The sequence below is a fragment of the Somniosus microcephalus genome, chromosome 14 (assembly GCF_052327205.1).
Source record: "Somniosus microcephalus isolate GS21.2 chromosome 14, FLI_Smic_1.0, whole genome shotgun sequence".
Taxonomy (NCBI): Eukaryota; Metazoa; Chordata; class Chondrichthyes; order Squaliformes; family Somniosidae; genus Somniosus; species Somniosus microcephalus.
The window spans coordinates 34,167,686-34,179,413 of NC_141000.1; the positions used below are offsets into that span (position 1 = coordinate 34,167,686).

The 11,728-nt window shown below is 51.4% G+C and overlaps 1 protein-coding gene across 1 annotated transcript in view; it reads right to left on the reverse strand.

Moving 5' to 3' along the window:
• lrrc63 (leucine rich repeat containing 63) overlaps positions 1–11,728 on the reverse strand; it is a 168,462-nt gene that overhangs the window by 117,747 nt on the left and 38,987 nt on the right. The window contains exons 5-8 of the mRNA XM_086007389.1: positions 6,386–6,491; positions 4,937–5,005; positions 3,062–3,172; positions 815–969 (exon numbers count right to left, since the gene is read on the reverse strand). Coding sequence (XP_085863515.1) covers positions 815–969; positions 3,062–3,172; positions 4,937–5,005; positions 6,386–6,491 — 441 coding nt within the window. The remainder of the gene's footprint in view (positions 1–814; positions 970–3,061; positions 3,173–4,936; positions 5,006–6,385; positions 6,492–11,728) is intronic.

Consider the following 11,728-nt stretch of genomic DNA (forward strand, 5'->3'; position numbering starts at 1 on the left):
TCCCTGATCCTATTGACCCTATGTCAATTTGCTCGTGGCTCCAGTAATAATCCAGAGATTATGATCTTTGTGGTTCTGCTTTTTAATTTAGTTCCTAGCTGCTCAAACTCTGTCAGCAGAACCTGAGATATCTGAGATCGAATCATTTGCCTGCGGTACCAGTGAACACAACCTCAATTCCCCTTTCAACATTTGTGCCACACCTTACCTTCCCTCTGATACTGACCATCACAGTGTCCTCTTGGCCACAATGCTGAAATAAAAGCCACCACAAAGCAAACTTTCCAATCCAACTTTATCGATCCAATATGACATCAAGAAATCAACTCATCACTCTTATGTATTCCCTTAGTGACTATCTTGTGTGTGCCTTTGCCTATCCTACTGATGTCAAGCAGTGCTACCCCAGTGGCTGCAGCATGGCTGGCGGAAGGCTGCTGACTTTCTGTGGGGGGACACTGTAAATGGCTTTGCTGCTCGAACTTGAGGAGCTGGTGGCTGGGAGTGTCAAATCGAGTGACGGGGTTTCTTCTTCTTCGTCAACCACTGGCTGGGCAGGCTGCATTTCTTGGGTGTGTGAAATGAGGAAGGCACAAGGGTGGAGTTGTGGTGAGGGGAGGGCGGGAAAGCAAAAGGCCCTTGCGAGAAGGAGGAGAATGTATGAGGATACCAGCATCTTGTATCCTTTCAGCCCCGCCGCTGGCCAAGGGCTCAGCCAGCTGGTAACTCTGCTTCGAGGTGCGAAGGGATCAGGGAGGGTGGACTACCGCAGGACGAAAGCATCATGGCAGCTGCCCGGGAATCCTGCGCACACCTGTATAAAGATCTTTTTGTGATTGCACACCAGCTGCACATTGATAGAATGGAAGCCCTTGCAGATGACAAACACTCCTGAGTGATCTATGGGTGCCTTAATTGCCACATTGTGCATGTTGATGAAACCCTGCACTTGTGGGAAGCCAGCCAGAGCTGCAAACCGAGCGCCCGCTTATTCTGACTGATGTCATCACAGGCAAAGTTCCCTTCTTAGGCAGTTCCTTGGAACCAAGGATGACTTGCTTCCACACTAAAATGAGTTCTCAGGTGACTGATGAGTCCAATGCGTGACCTACAGTCTCTGTCACGGGTGGGGCAGACAGTGGTTGAAGGGGTGGGTGGGTGGGGTGCTTGGGTTGACGTGCGCTCCTTCCACTGTTTGCGCTTGACTTCCGCTTGCTCCCGGCGAAGAGACTCGAGGTGTTCGGTGTCTCCCCGGATGCTTTTCCTCCACTTTGAGCGGTCTTGGGCCAGGGATTCCCAGGTGTTGGTGGGGATGTTGCACTTTTTCAAGGAGGCTTTGAGGGTGTCCTTGAAGCGTTTCCTCTGCCCACCTGGGGCTCTCTTGCCGTGACAGAGCTCCGAGTAGAGCGCTTGTTTTAGGAGTCTCGTATCGGGCATGCGGACGATGTGGCCTGTTGATCGGAGCTGATTGAGCGTGGTCAAAGCTTCGATGCTGGGGATGTTGGCCTGAGCGAGAACACTGACGTTGGTGCACCTATCCTGCCAATGGATTTGCAGGATCTTGTGGAGGTAGCATTGGTGGTACCTCTCCAGTGCTTTGAGGTGTCTGCAGTATATGGTCCATGTCTCTGAAGCATACAGGAGGGCGGGAATCACTACTGCTCTGTAGACCATGAGCTTGGTGCCGGGTTTAAGGTCCTGGTCTTCAAACACTCTCTTCCTCAGGTGACCGAAGGCTGCACTGGCACACTGAAGGCGGTGTTGGACTTCGTCATCAACATCTGCCCTTGTTGACAGTAGGCTCCCGAGGTATGGAAAGTGGTCCATGTTGTCCAAGGCCTCGTCGTGGATTTTGATAATCGGGGGGCAGCGCTGTGTGGCGGGGGCAGGTTGGTAGAGGACCTTTGTCTTACGGATGTTTAGTGTAAGGTCCATGCTCTTATACGCTTCGGTGATGGTGTTAATGATGGTTTGGAGTTCGACCTCCAAGTGTGCGCAGACGCAAGCGTCGTCTGCATACTGTAATTCGATGACAGAGGATAGGACGACCTTGGATCTGGACTGGAGGCGATGGAGGTTGAACAGTTTCCCGTTTGTTCTGTAGATTAGCTCCACTCCAGTGGGGAGCTTACTGAGGGTGAGATGGAGCATTGCAGGAAGGAAAATCGAGAAGAGTGTTGGTGCGATGACACAGCCTTGCTTGACCCCAGTCCATATGTGAATTGGGTCTGTGGTGGATCCGTTGGTCAGGATCACGGCTTGCATATCGCCATGAAGCAAGCGGAGGTTGGTGACAAACTTTTGAGGGCAGCCGAATTTCAGGAGGACACTCCATAATCCCTCATGGTTGGCAGTGTTAAAGGCCTTTCTGAGGTAAAAGACGGCCAGGTACAGTGGTTGGTGCTGTTCCCTGCATTTCTCTTATATTTGATGCACGGTGAAGATCATGTCCATTGTGCTCCTTAGTGGGCGGAATCCACATTGCGACTCTGGGAGGAGCTCTTCAGCCACTGGGAGAAGGCGATTGAGGAGGATTCTTGCGATTACTTTCCCTGTGGCAGACAGCAGGGAAACTCCTCTGTAATTACCGCAATCGGACTTGTCACCTTTCTTGAAGATGGTCACGATTACGGCACCTCTGCTGGCCCTGGCAAACAAGCAAGCAGTCACCTGAATTATACATTTGTGTGCCGCCAACTGCGAGATTCTGCAAATGTCTCTGTCCAAGCCCTGGAAGGACCCAGAGGCACAAAAGTTGAGGGCGGTGGTGACTTTGACAGCCACTGGTAAAGCATGGCCACCTAGTCAAGTTGGCAGCAGGTCTTGTTCCAGCAGGCTGCAAATGTCTGCCACCACCGGACACAACACCCTGAGCCTCCTCAGACACTGATGTTCCGACATGTCGAGGAAGCTTATCCTCTGCCTGTCGACCCTGTGTGCTAGGTATGGCCTCCTGCGAGCTACACCTCTCTGCTGATCTCCTCTTTCCCTTGGAGTTACAGGTCTCTGAGCAGCAGGCTGTTGCTGATGCAGGTCCTGCTGCTGCTGGTGCATGTCCTGCTGCTCCTGCTGGTGCAGGTCTGCTTCTTGTGCTGCTGCTGGTGTAGGTCCTGCTTCTCCTGCTGCTGCTGGTGCAGGTCCTGCTGCTCCTGGTGGTTAGCTTGGTCCTCATCTGAGGTCCAAAATAACACAGCGCAAGTGGCACCCATGCTGATTTGATAGATCAGAGCTCCAAAGGGCAGATCAGGCCTCCAAATCTCCAAAGTACAGATGACACCTCCGAAGTGTGTAAAGTCACCTCCAAAGTCATCTCGCAGCATAAGTACTGTGAATATACCCTTTCACACAAGCAAGTAAGAAAGGAGCTGTGAGTATTGAGTACTTATTGGCATATTTCCTTGACATGGCTTCAGCCCCCTCAATTGCCGCTGTCTTCTCGCCTTGCTTTCACTGGCGAATTCCAGGAAGCCCGGGAAACCAGTGGAGCCAAAGTTAAACTGCAAAACCCAGTTAACATATTGAAATTGACAACCTACCTCTCCCGAGGGGTTTGCGAGCACACAGCCTAACGTACTGGAGATAAATACGCAAGTCAGGGGTTGGGGTTAGACTTTTCCTGGGTTTCACCCACACCCAAACCCACTCGCTCACTCACATTAAAATTCCCCCCAAAGTGTCAGATGGAAAACTGTCTGTGGAAGGAGTTGACAAGATATGTTCAGATTAATTCAGAAGTGCACATGTACATGGTTTTGGAGAACCTATAATAATAGGTAACAAGTATTATATCTGTTCCCTTAATTACCAAGGGAATCTGGATATAAAAGGAATTCGGAAAGTGTGCAAGAACCAAAGGAATGATATACTTGAGAGTTTGGGCTCTGCGGTCTATTTCTTGGACCAAAAGAAACTCTATAACTCGAAGGTTGTGAGGGTACACCAATTCAGCGAGCAGAGGTGTCCACTCCATCTACTTGTTGGGACAAGAATACTACCAGTTGTTTCTGGGATTAGTGACTAACTCAGAGAGTATCATTACACTGAAACTGGGAACAATTATTTACAATAATTACAACTGTAATGTTATCCTTCCATAGACACATAAGCCGATATTTTCCAAACAAAACTGCTCATTTTACTGGCATACGTGGGGCGCACGGACTAGAAAATAGACCGGAGTTCTGTTCCACTGGAACTCCGCCCACTTTTGCACCACCTCCATGTTCCACCATTATTCCTGGCAGAGGAAGTATTTGCTTCATACAGATGGGTATTTAATTTAAATATTAATTTAGGGATGGGGTTATGCTGCACACTATTTCCTGATGTTCTAATGTGCAGGACATTGATTTCAAATGATGCCCACATGAAATGGGTGTCCGGATTTGCAAGGAAATCAGCTGTGATTATAGGTTGATTTAAAGGCTACCATAAATAAATTGATTCTGCAGCTTTAAAGTAATTCATTAACCATTATTCATTGTATTTGCTTTTTTCTGCTGGTTCTCATAAGCCTTTGTGCCAAATGTTTTATTTTGCTTTTTTCCCCTCAGCACCGCCAATGGAATTCCCAGTGGCAATCACACATCTTGGTTGGACACAAGTTTAGAAGGAGAACCAATGAAGGACTGCTAGTCAGGTGAAGCTGCACAAGAGGCATCTGTGCCCACTCACTGGTACCTACCTACCCAAGACCTCGCTTTGGCAGATGATTAATACATGCAGCAGACCTGATGGAAAATCACTAAGATATGTGAATGCCTGATTAACTAAAATTCTGGATGTTTTCTCTGAAGCACTCCAATCGCTGAATATAATGCTTTCGGTGGCACTGCATGAAAGAAGGCATGACAGGATGATTAACAGACAGCCTACCCTGATTTGCTGCGCACACCAAGATGTCACCAACCACATCTGTAGTCCTTGGCTCATGTACCTGGGAACAACATGGTTCTCACAGAGTCCAGCTCTTTAGTGAGCTGGATGCAGTACACTGCAAGGATATCTGCAGCAGAGCAGACATATCCAGTGAAAGTATGGTCAACTGTAACCTGAAACTTGGCCCTACCTCCTTTCATGCTATTGCGATGCTGACCTATGAGGATGGTGCCACAGATTGAGACAGAAACAACTACCTCATGCATTATTACCTCTGCTCCAGCAGTCATCAAACAGGGGGCCAGGTGCTGGGCAGCCAGTCACTTGCATGGAGCCTCATGCCAGCATCTTGGGATTTCATTCCCTTCATTTCTGGCTGTCATTTCTTAATCCCCTCTCCCTTCATCCTTTTAAACGTCTTTTCAGTCAAACAGCACAACTAGAAAACACTTGTTGTAGACAAAGTGTAGATCCAACTCAGAGTCTTTCTCCTGCTGCTAAAGACCTACAATTTCCATTAAATGCCAATATACTACATATATATAAAATCTGTTGTATTTCTCCGCAATTGCATGCATAACTTGTTATTCCTTTCAACTGAATGATTCTCTGCTTCAAACCCAACATCTCTTCTACTTTACAATCAACTACATATATATCTATCTATATATATCTATATCTATAAAAGGATCGTTGTGTCTGTGTGTATGTCCGGAATTAACTCAAAAGTTATAGAGTGTACCTACACATATGTTATATCAAAAGAAAGCTTATGATTACGGGAGCGTCTTAGGTGTATTTACTTTTTGGTCAGACAAAAATTGTTCGGACAGTATACAAAAAACGTTCAAAATTCCGCTCATTAGCCCGCTCATTAGCGGTTGACCAATCTTACGGGGGAATTAGCGTTGAGTGACGTGATGGTTGACCAATCATACGGGGGGGAGCGCGCTGCGTCACGGGGGGCGTTTCATGGCGTTTGTGGGCGGGGCTTAATCTTTCAAACTGCCGTTAATTCGGCCATCTTGATTTTTCTGCATCTCCTTCCCCAGTCCCACCCTCACCCTCCTCCTTCTCTCCGCTTTCTCCCCTCTCTCCTGTCACCCCGGCCTCTCTGCTCATGGGTTGTTTGCATCCACGGTGGATGAGCTGCCTGCAGGCCTCAGGCCTCGAACTCTCCTCACCAGCTACGCCCGAGCTAGGCACCGCCTGTCCCGCTGGGCCCGATTCCAAATCAACGGCCCGCCATTGCCGCCATCTTGGTAAAGGCTGGCCTCCTCCTTCTCTCCGCTTTCTCCCCTCTCTCCTGTCACCCGGGCCTCTCCGCTCTGCAGGATGTCACTGCCGAGCTCTTTGGGTCGGAGGCCCGGGGAACCGTGGCCGCTTTCAGAGACTTCAACTCTGTGACAGGTGGCGAGGGTGTTTGTTGTTCACGTTGGGCGGCGGGCGGGTTCCCCGGGTGCTGATCCCTGGCGGTGCGGGTGTGGGGCCGGAGCCTGGCTCTTACCTTGGCCCGGAGAGCGGGCGGACGGCATGGCCTGGAGTAGCAGATCGGGCACCGGCGCCAAGATGATTTCGATACAATGCCTCAGCGGCCGGCAAACCGGCACAGGCTAAATAACCAGAGAAAATAAATACAGCGCAGCTGACAGCCGGGGAGCGGCGGCAGCAGGAAGGGAGAGAGATAACGGCAGAAAAACTGACAGCGGCAGAGGGGAAGAGTCAACAGACAGACATCAGAGAGAGACAGAAATATAAAGAGAGAGAGAGAGATAGATAGAGAGGAACCCCGGGCTCGCAACGGAGCGATGGGCACCTGGCCTCCCGGTGTCAGACTGACTCCGTTCTGGTACCCAGGTGAGTTGGGCCGGGCCTGCCCCCCCCCCCAGTCTCTCTCTCTCTCTCTTCCCCCCCAGTCTCTCTCTCTCTCTTCTCCCCCCAGTCTCTCTCTCTCTCTTCTCCCCCCAGTCTCTCTCTCTCTCTCTTCTCCCCCCAGTCCTCTCTCTCTCTCTCTTCTCCCCCCAGTCTCTCTCTCTCTCTCTCTTCTCCCCCCAGTCTCTCTCTCTCTCTCTTCTCCCCCAGTCTCTCTCTCTCTCTCCCCCAGTCTCTCTCTCTCTCTCCCCAGTCTCTCTCTCTCTCTCCCAGTCTCTCTCTCTCTCTTCCCCCAGTCTCTCTCTCTCTCTCTTCTCCCCTCAGTCTCTCTCTCTCTTCTCCCCTCAGTCTCTCTCTCTCTTCTCCCCCAGTCTCTCTCTCTCTCCTCCCCCCAGTCTCTCTCTCTCCCCCCCAGTCTCTCTCTCTCTCTCTTCCCCCCAGTCTCTCTCTCTCTCTCTCTCTTCCCCCCAGTCTCTCTCTCTCTTCCCCCCAGTCTCTCTCTCTCTTCCCCCCAGTCTCTCTCTCTCTTCCCCCCAGTCTCTCTCTCTCTTCCCCCCAGTCTCTCCCTCTTCCCCCCAGTCTCTCCCTCTCTCCCCCCCCCCCAGTCGCTCTCTTCCCCCCCGTCTCTCACTTCTCCCCCCCGTCTCTCTCTTCTCCCCCCAGTCTCTCTCTCGATCCCCGGGCCTCTTCCCCCCCCCCCCCCCACCAGTCTCTCTCTCTCCTTCCCACACAGACAGACAGACAAACTCATTTATATATATAAAAAATTATTTCTACATTTTTCATAACAACATGCCCTCAAAAAACCCTCGGCACCGCCGAGCACTCCAGCTGGTCTATTATTTATATATATGCAGCAAGTGATTAAGAAGGCCAATGGAATGTTGGCTTTCATTGCTAGGGGGATAGAATATAAAAATAGGGAGGTATTGCTTCAGTTGTACAAGTTATTGGTGAGACCGCACCTGGAATACTGCGTACAGTTTTGGTGTCCATACTTAAGAAAGGACATACTTGCTCTCGAGTCAGTACAAAGAAAGTTCACTCAGTTAATCCCGGGGATGAGGGGGATGCACATATGAGGAGAGGTTGAGTAGATTGGGACTCTACTCATTGGAGTTCAGAAGAATGAGAGGCGATCTTATTGAAACATATAAGATTGTGAAGGGGTTGGATCGGGTGGATGCGGGAAGGTGTTCCCGATGATGGGTGAAACTAGAACTAGGGGGCATAGTCTTAGAATAAGGGGCTGCTCTTTCAAAACTGAGATGAGGAGGAACTACTTCACTCAGAGGGTGGTAGGTCCATGGAATATGCTGCCCCAAAAAGCTGTAGAAGCTACATCATTACATAAATTTAAAACAGAAATAGACAGTTTCCTAGAAGTAAAGGGAATTAAGGGTTACGGGTAGCGGGCAGGAATTTGGACATGAGTCTAGGTTCGGATCGGTCATGGCCCTGTGGGTAGCGGAGCGGGCCCAGGGGCCGTGTAGCCTGATCCTGCTCCTATTTCGTGTGTCTAATTCTGTTAGATTCAGGAGATGGTTCTGTGATAGTGGATTGGCGGTTAGGATCAGATCAGCCATGATCTTATTGAATGGCGGAGCAGGCTCGAGGGGCCGATTGGCCTACTCCTGCTCCTATTTCTTATGTTCTTATATAAAAGGATCGTTGTGTCTGTGTGTATGTCCGGGCATCACTCAAAAGTTATAGAGCGTACCTACATATATGTCATATCAAAAGAAAGCTTATGATTAGGGGAGCGTCATAGGCATATTTACCTTTTGGTCAGACAAAAATTGTTTGGACAGTATACAAAAAACGTTCAAAATTCCGCTCATTAGAGGTTTACCAATCCTACGGGGGGAATTAGCGTTGAGTGACGTGATGGTTGACCAATCATACGGGGGAATCCGCTCATTAGCATTGAGTGATGTGAAGGTTGAGCAATCCTATGGGGGGAGCGCGCTGCGTCACGGGAGGCGTTTCATGGCATTTGTGGGCGGGGCTTAATCTTTCAAACTGCCGTTAATTCGGCCATCTTGATTTTTCTGCATCTCCTTCCCTCACTCTCTCCTCCTCTCTCTCCTCTTCCCTCTCTTTCTCTCCTTCCCTCTCTCTCTCTCCTTCCCCCTCTCTCTCTTGCCATGAGTGCGGGACTGGGAAAACCGGGGCTTTCCAATGAGCCATCCCCGAACGAAATCGGACACCTGGACTCCGCAGCGAAAGGCGTTTGTCTGCCGTTTGCGGAGTGAGTGAGTGGGAAGCAGGGCCCGGCGAGGGCACCGAGTGCCCGTCTTTTCAAACAGTCAACCAGCCGGGCCGGCCGGCCCGACAGGCCCCTGATCAGGGGAGCGGCCCCCAGTTGTGGGCTTGGCGTGCGCCGTCCAGGCAGAGTCAGCCCGACACGACGCGACCCACCCCGGCTGCCGGTGGCAGTGATGCGGCCAGGAAAGGCCGCGGATCCGGCACTCGGACTAGGCCGCACTCGGGGCCGCGGTCCTCCTCCCCCCTTCTCTCTCCTCCCCCCCCTCTCTCTCTCCTCCCCCCCTCTCTCCTCCCCCCCCTCTCTCTCCTCCCCCCCTCTCTCCTCCTCCCCCCCCTCTCTCCTCCTCCCCCCCCTCTCTTCTCCTCCCCCCCCCTCTCTTCTCCTCCCCCCCCTCTCTCCTCCCCCCCCCTCTCTCCTCCCCCCCCCCCTCTCATCTTTCCTGTGGCAGCTCATTGAAGCTCTCTCCACTTTGCATTTTTATTTTTGGAATTAACTGTCACTTTTCTTCTCCAGTAATAATTATGCACTTTTTTTTTTAATGGCTTTCTCCTTCAAGAATCTGAAATAGTGTCTGAAACAAGCCCAAGGTGTTTCTTTTCCCCCCTTACATTTGAATTTTCATCCACATTTGTTCAATTTCCAAATCTGGTAGCCTTTGACACAAACATTGGCATCTCAGATGACTGGTTAAAGTGGTAGGGGTTTTTTTGTTGTTGTTGAGAGAAACAGTGAGGTGAATTGCCAACCTCATTAGCGGTTGACCAATCAGAGGAGTGTCATAGGCATCTTTACTTTTAAAAAACATTCAAAAAAACGGACTAAATCCGCTCATTAGCCATTGACCAATCCCAACGCTCATTAGCGTTGAGTGACGTGATGGTTGACCAATCCTACGGGGGAAGCTCCTCCCCCCCCTCTCTCTCCTCCCCCCTCTCTCTCTCCCCCCTCTCTCTCTCCTCCCCCCCCCCCCTCTCTCCTCTGCTCATTAGGCGGTTGACCAATCAGGGGAGTGTCATAGTTGTGTTTACTTTTAAAAAATGTTCAAAAAACGGACTAAATCCGCTCATTAGCTGTTGACCAATCCTAACGCTCATTAGCGTTGAGTGACGTGATGGTTGACCCCCCGTCTCTCTCTTCTCCCCCCAGTCTCTCTCTCTCTCTCTCCCCCCGTCTCTCTCTCTCTCTTCTCCCCAGTCTCTCTCTCGCCCCGTCTCTCTCTCGCCCCCCAGTCTCTCTCTCTCCCCCCCAGTCTCTCTCTCGCCCCCAGTCTCTCTCTCTCCCCCCCAGTCTCTCTCTCGCCCCCAGTCTCTCTCTCTGTCTCTCTCTCCCCCCAGTCTCTCTCTCTCTCCCCCCCCCCAGTCTCTCTCTCTCGTCCCCCCAGTCGCTCTCTCTCTTCCCCCCAGTTGCTCTCTCCTCCCCCGTCGCTCATCTCCTCCCCCATCGCTCTCTCCTCCCCCCAGTCTCTCTCTCAATCCTCGGGCCTCTTTCCTCCCCCAGTCTCTCTCTCTCTCTTTCCCTCTCTCTCTCTCCTTCCCACACAGACAGACAGACACACAAACTCATTTATATATATAAAAATTATTTCTACTTTTATCATAACATGCCCTCAAAAAAACCCTTGGCACCGCCAGGCACTCCAGCTAGTATATAATAAAAGGCTAGTGGTGTCTGTCCGTCTGTCTGTCCGGGCATCACTCAAAAGTTATAGAGCGTACCTGCACATATGTTATATCAAAAGAAAGGTTATGATTAGGAGAGTGTCCTAGGCATATTTACTTTTTGGTCAGACAAAAATTGTTCGGACAGTAGACAAAAAACGTTCAAAATTCCGCTCATTAGCAGTTGGCCAATCAGACGGGGGAAATCCGCTCATTTGCATTGAGTGACGTGAAGGTTGACCAATCCTACCGGGGGAGCGCGCTGCGTCATGGGGGGCATTTCATGGCGTGTGTGGGCGGGGCCTAATCTTTCAAACTGCCGTTAATTCGGCCATCTTTACCTCAGCTTTTACTTTTATTCACATTTTAACAGCTGCCACCTTCCAGTTCTATATGGCTTAATACCAGATCATGTAGTACAGTTGTCTTCTTAGCTATGGGGTGCTTAAAAACCTGAACTTTAATACAGGGAACTAAGGAAAAGAACAAATTAATTCAGTTATAAATAGTATTTAGGAACAGTTAGAAATGAAGTGATCCATTTCAAGTATGAAGGAACTCAGTTGTCTTCCAGGGAAGGTCTCCCCACCTTGTGGATCTGGAGGCCCCAGCCGGGGACTCGGGCTTTCCCCCCCTCGGCCCGGTCCTCGGCTCCGTTTGCGGCTGGGGACTCGGGCTTTCCCCCCCCTCGGCCGGGTCCCGGGGCTCAGCTCCGTTTGCAGCCGGGGACTCGGGCTTTCCCCCCCCACTCGGCCCAGTCCCGAGGCTAGGCTCCGTTTGCGCCCGCGGGCTGGGGACTCGGCCTTTCCCCCCCTCGGCCCGGTCCCGAGGCTCGGCTCCGTTTGCGGCCCGCGGGCTCGGCCTTTTCCCCCCCTCGGCCCGGTCCCGGGGCTCGACTCCGTTTGCGGCCGCGGCCCGGGGACTCGGCCTTTCCCCCCCCTCGGCCCGGTCCCGGGGCTCGGCTCAATGTCCGGGCCCTGAGGCGCGAGGGAGGGAGAGGGGAGGGAGGGAGAGGGGAGGGAGGGACAGAGAGGAAAGCAGGGAGAGACAG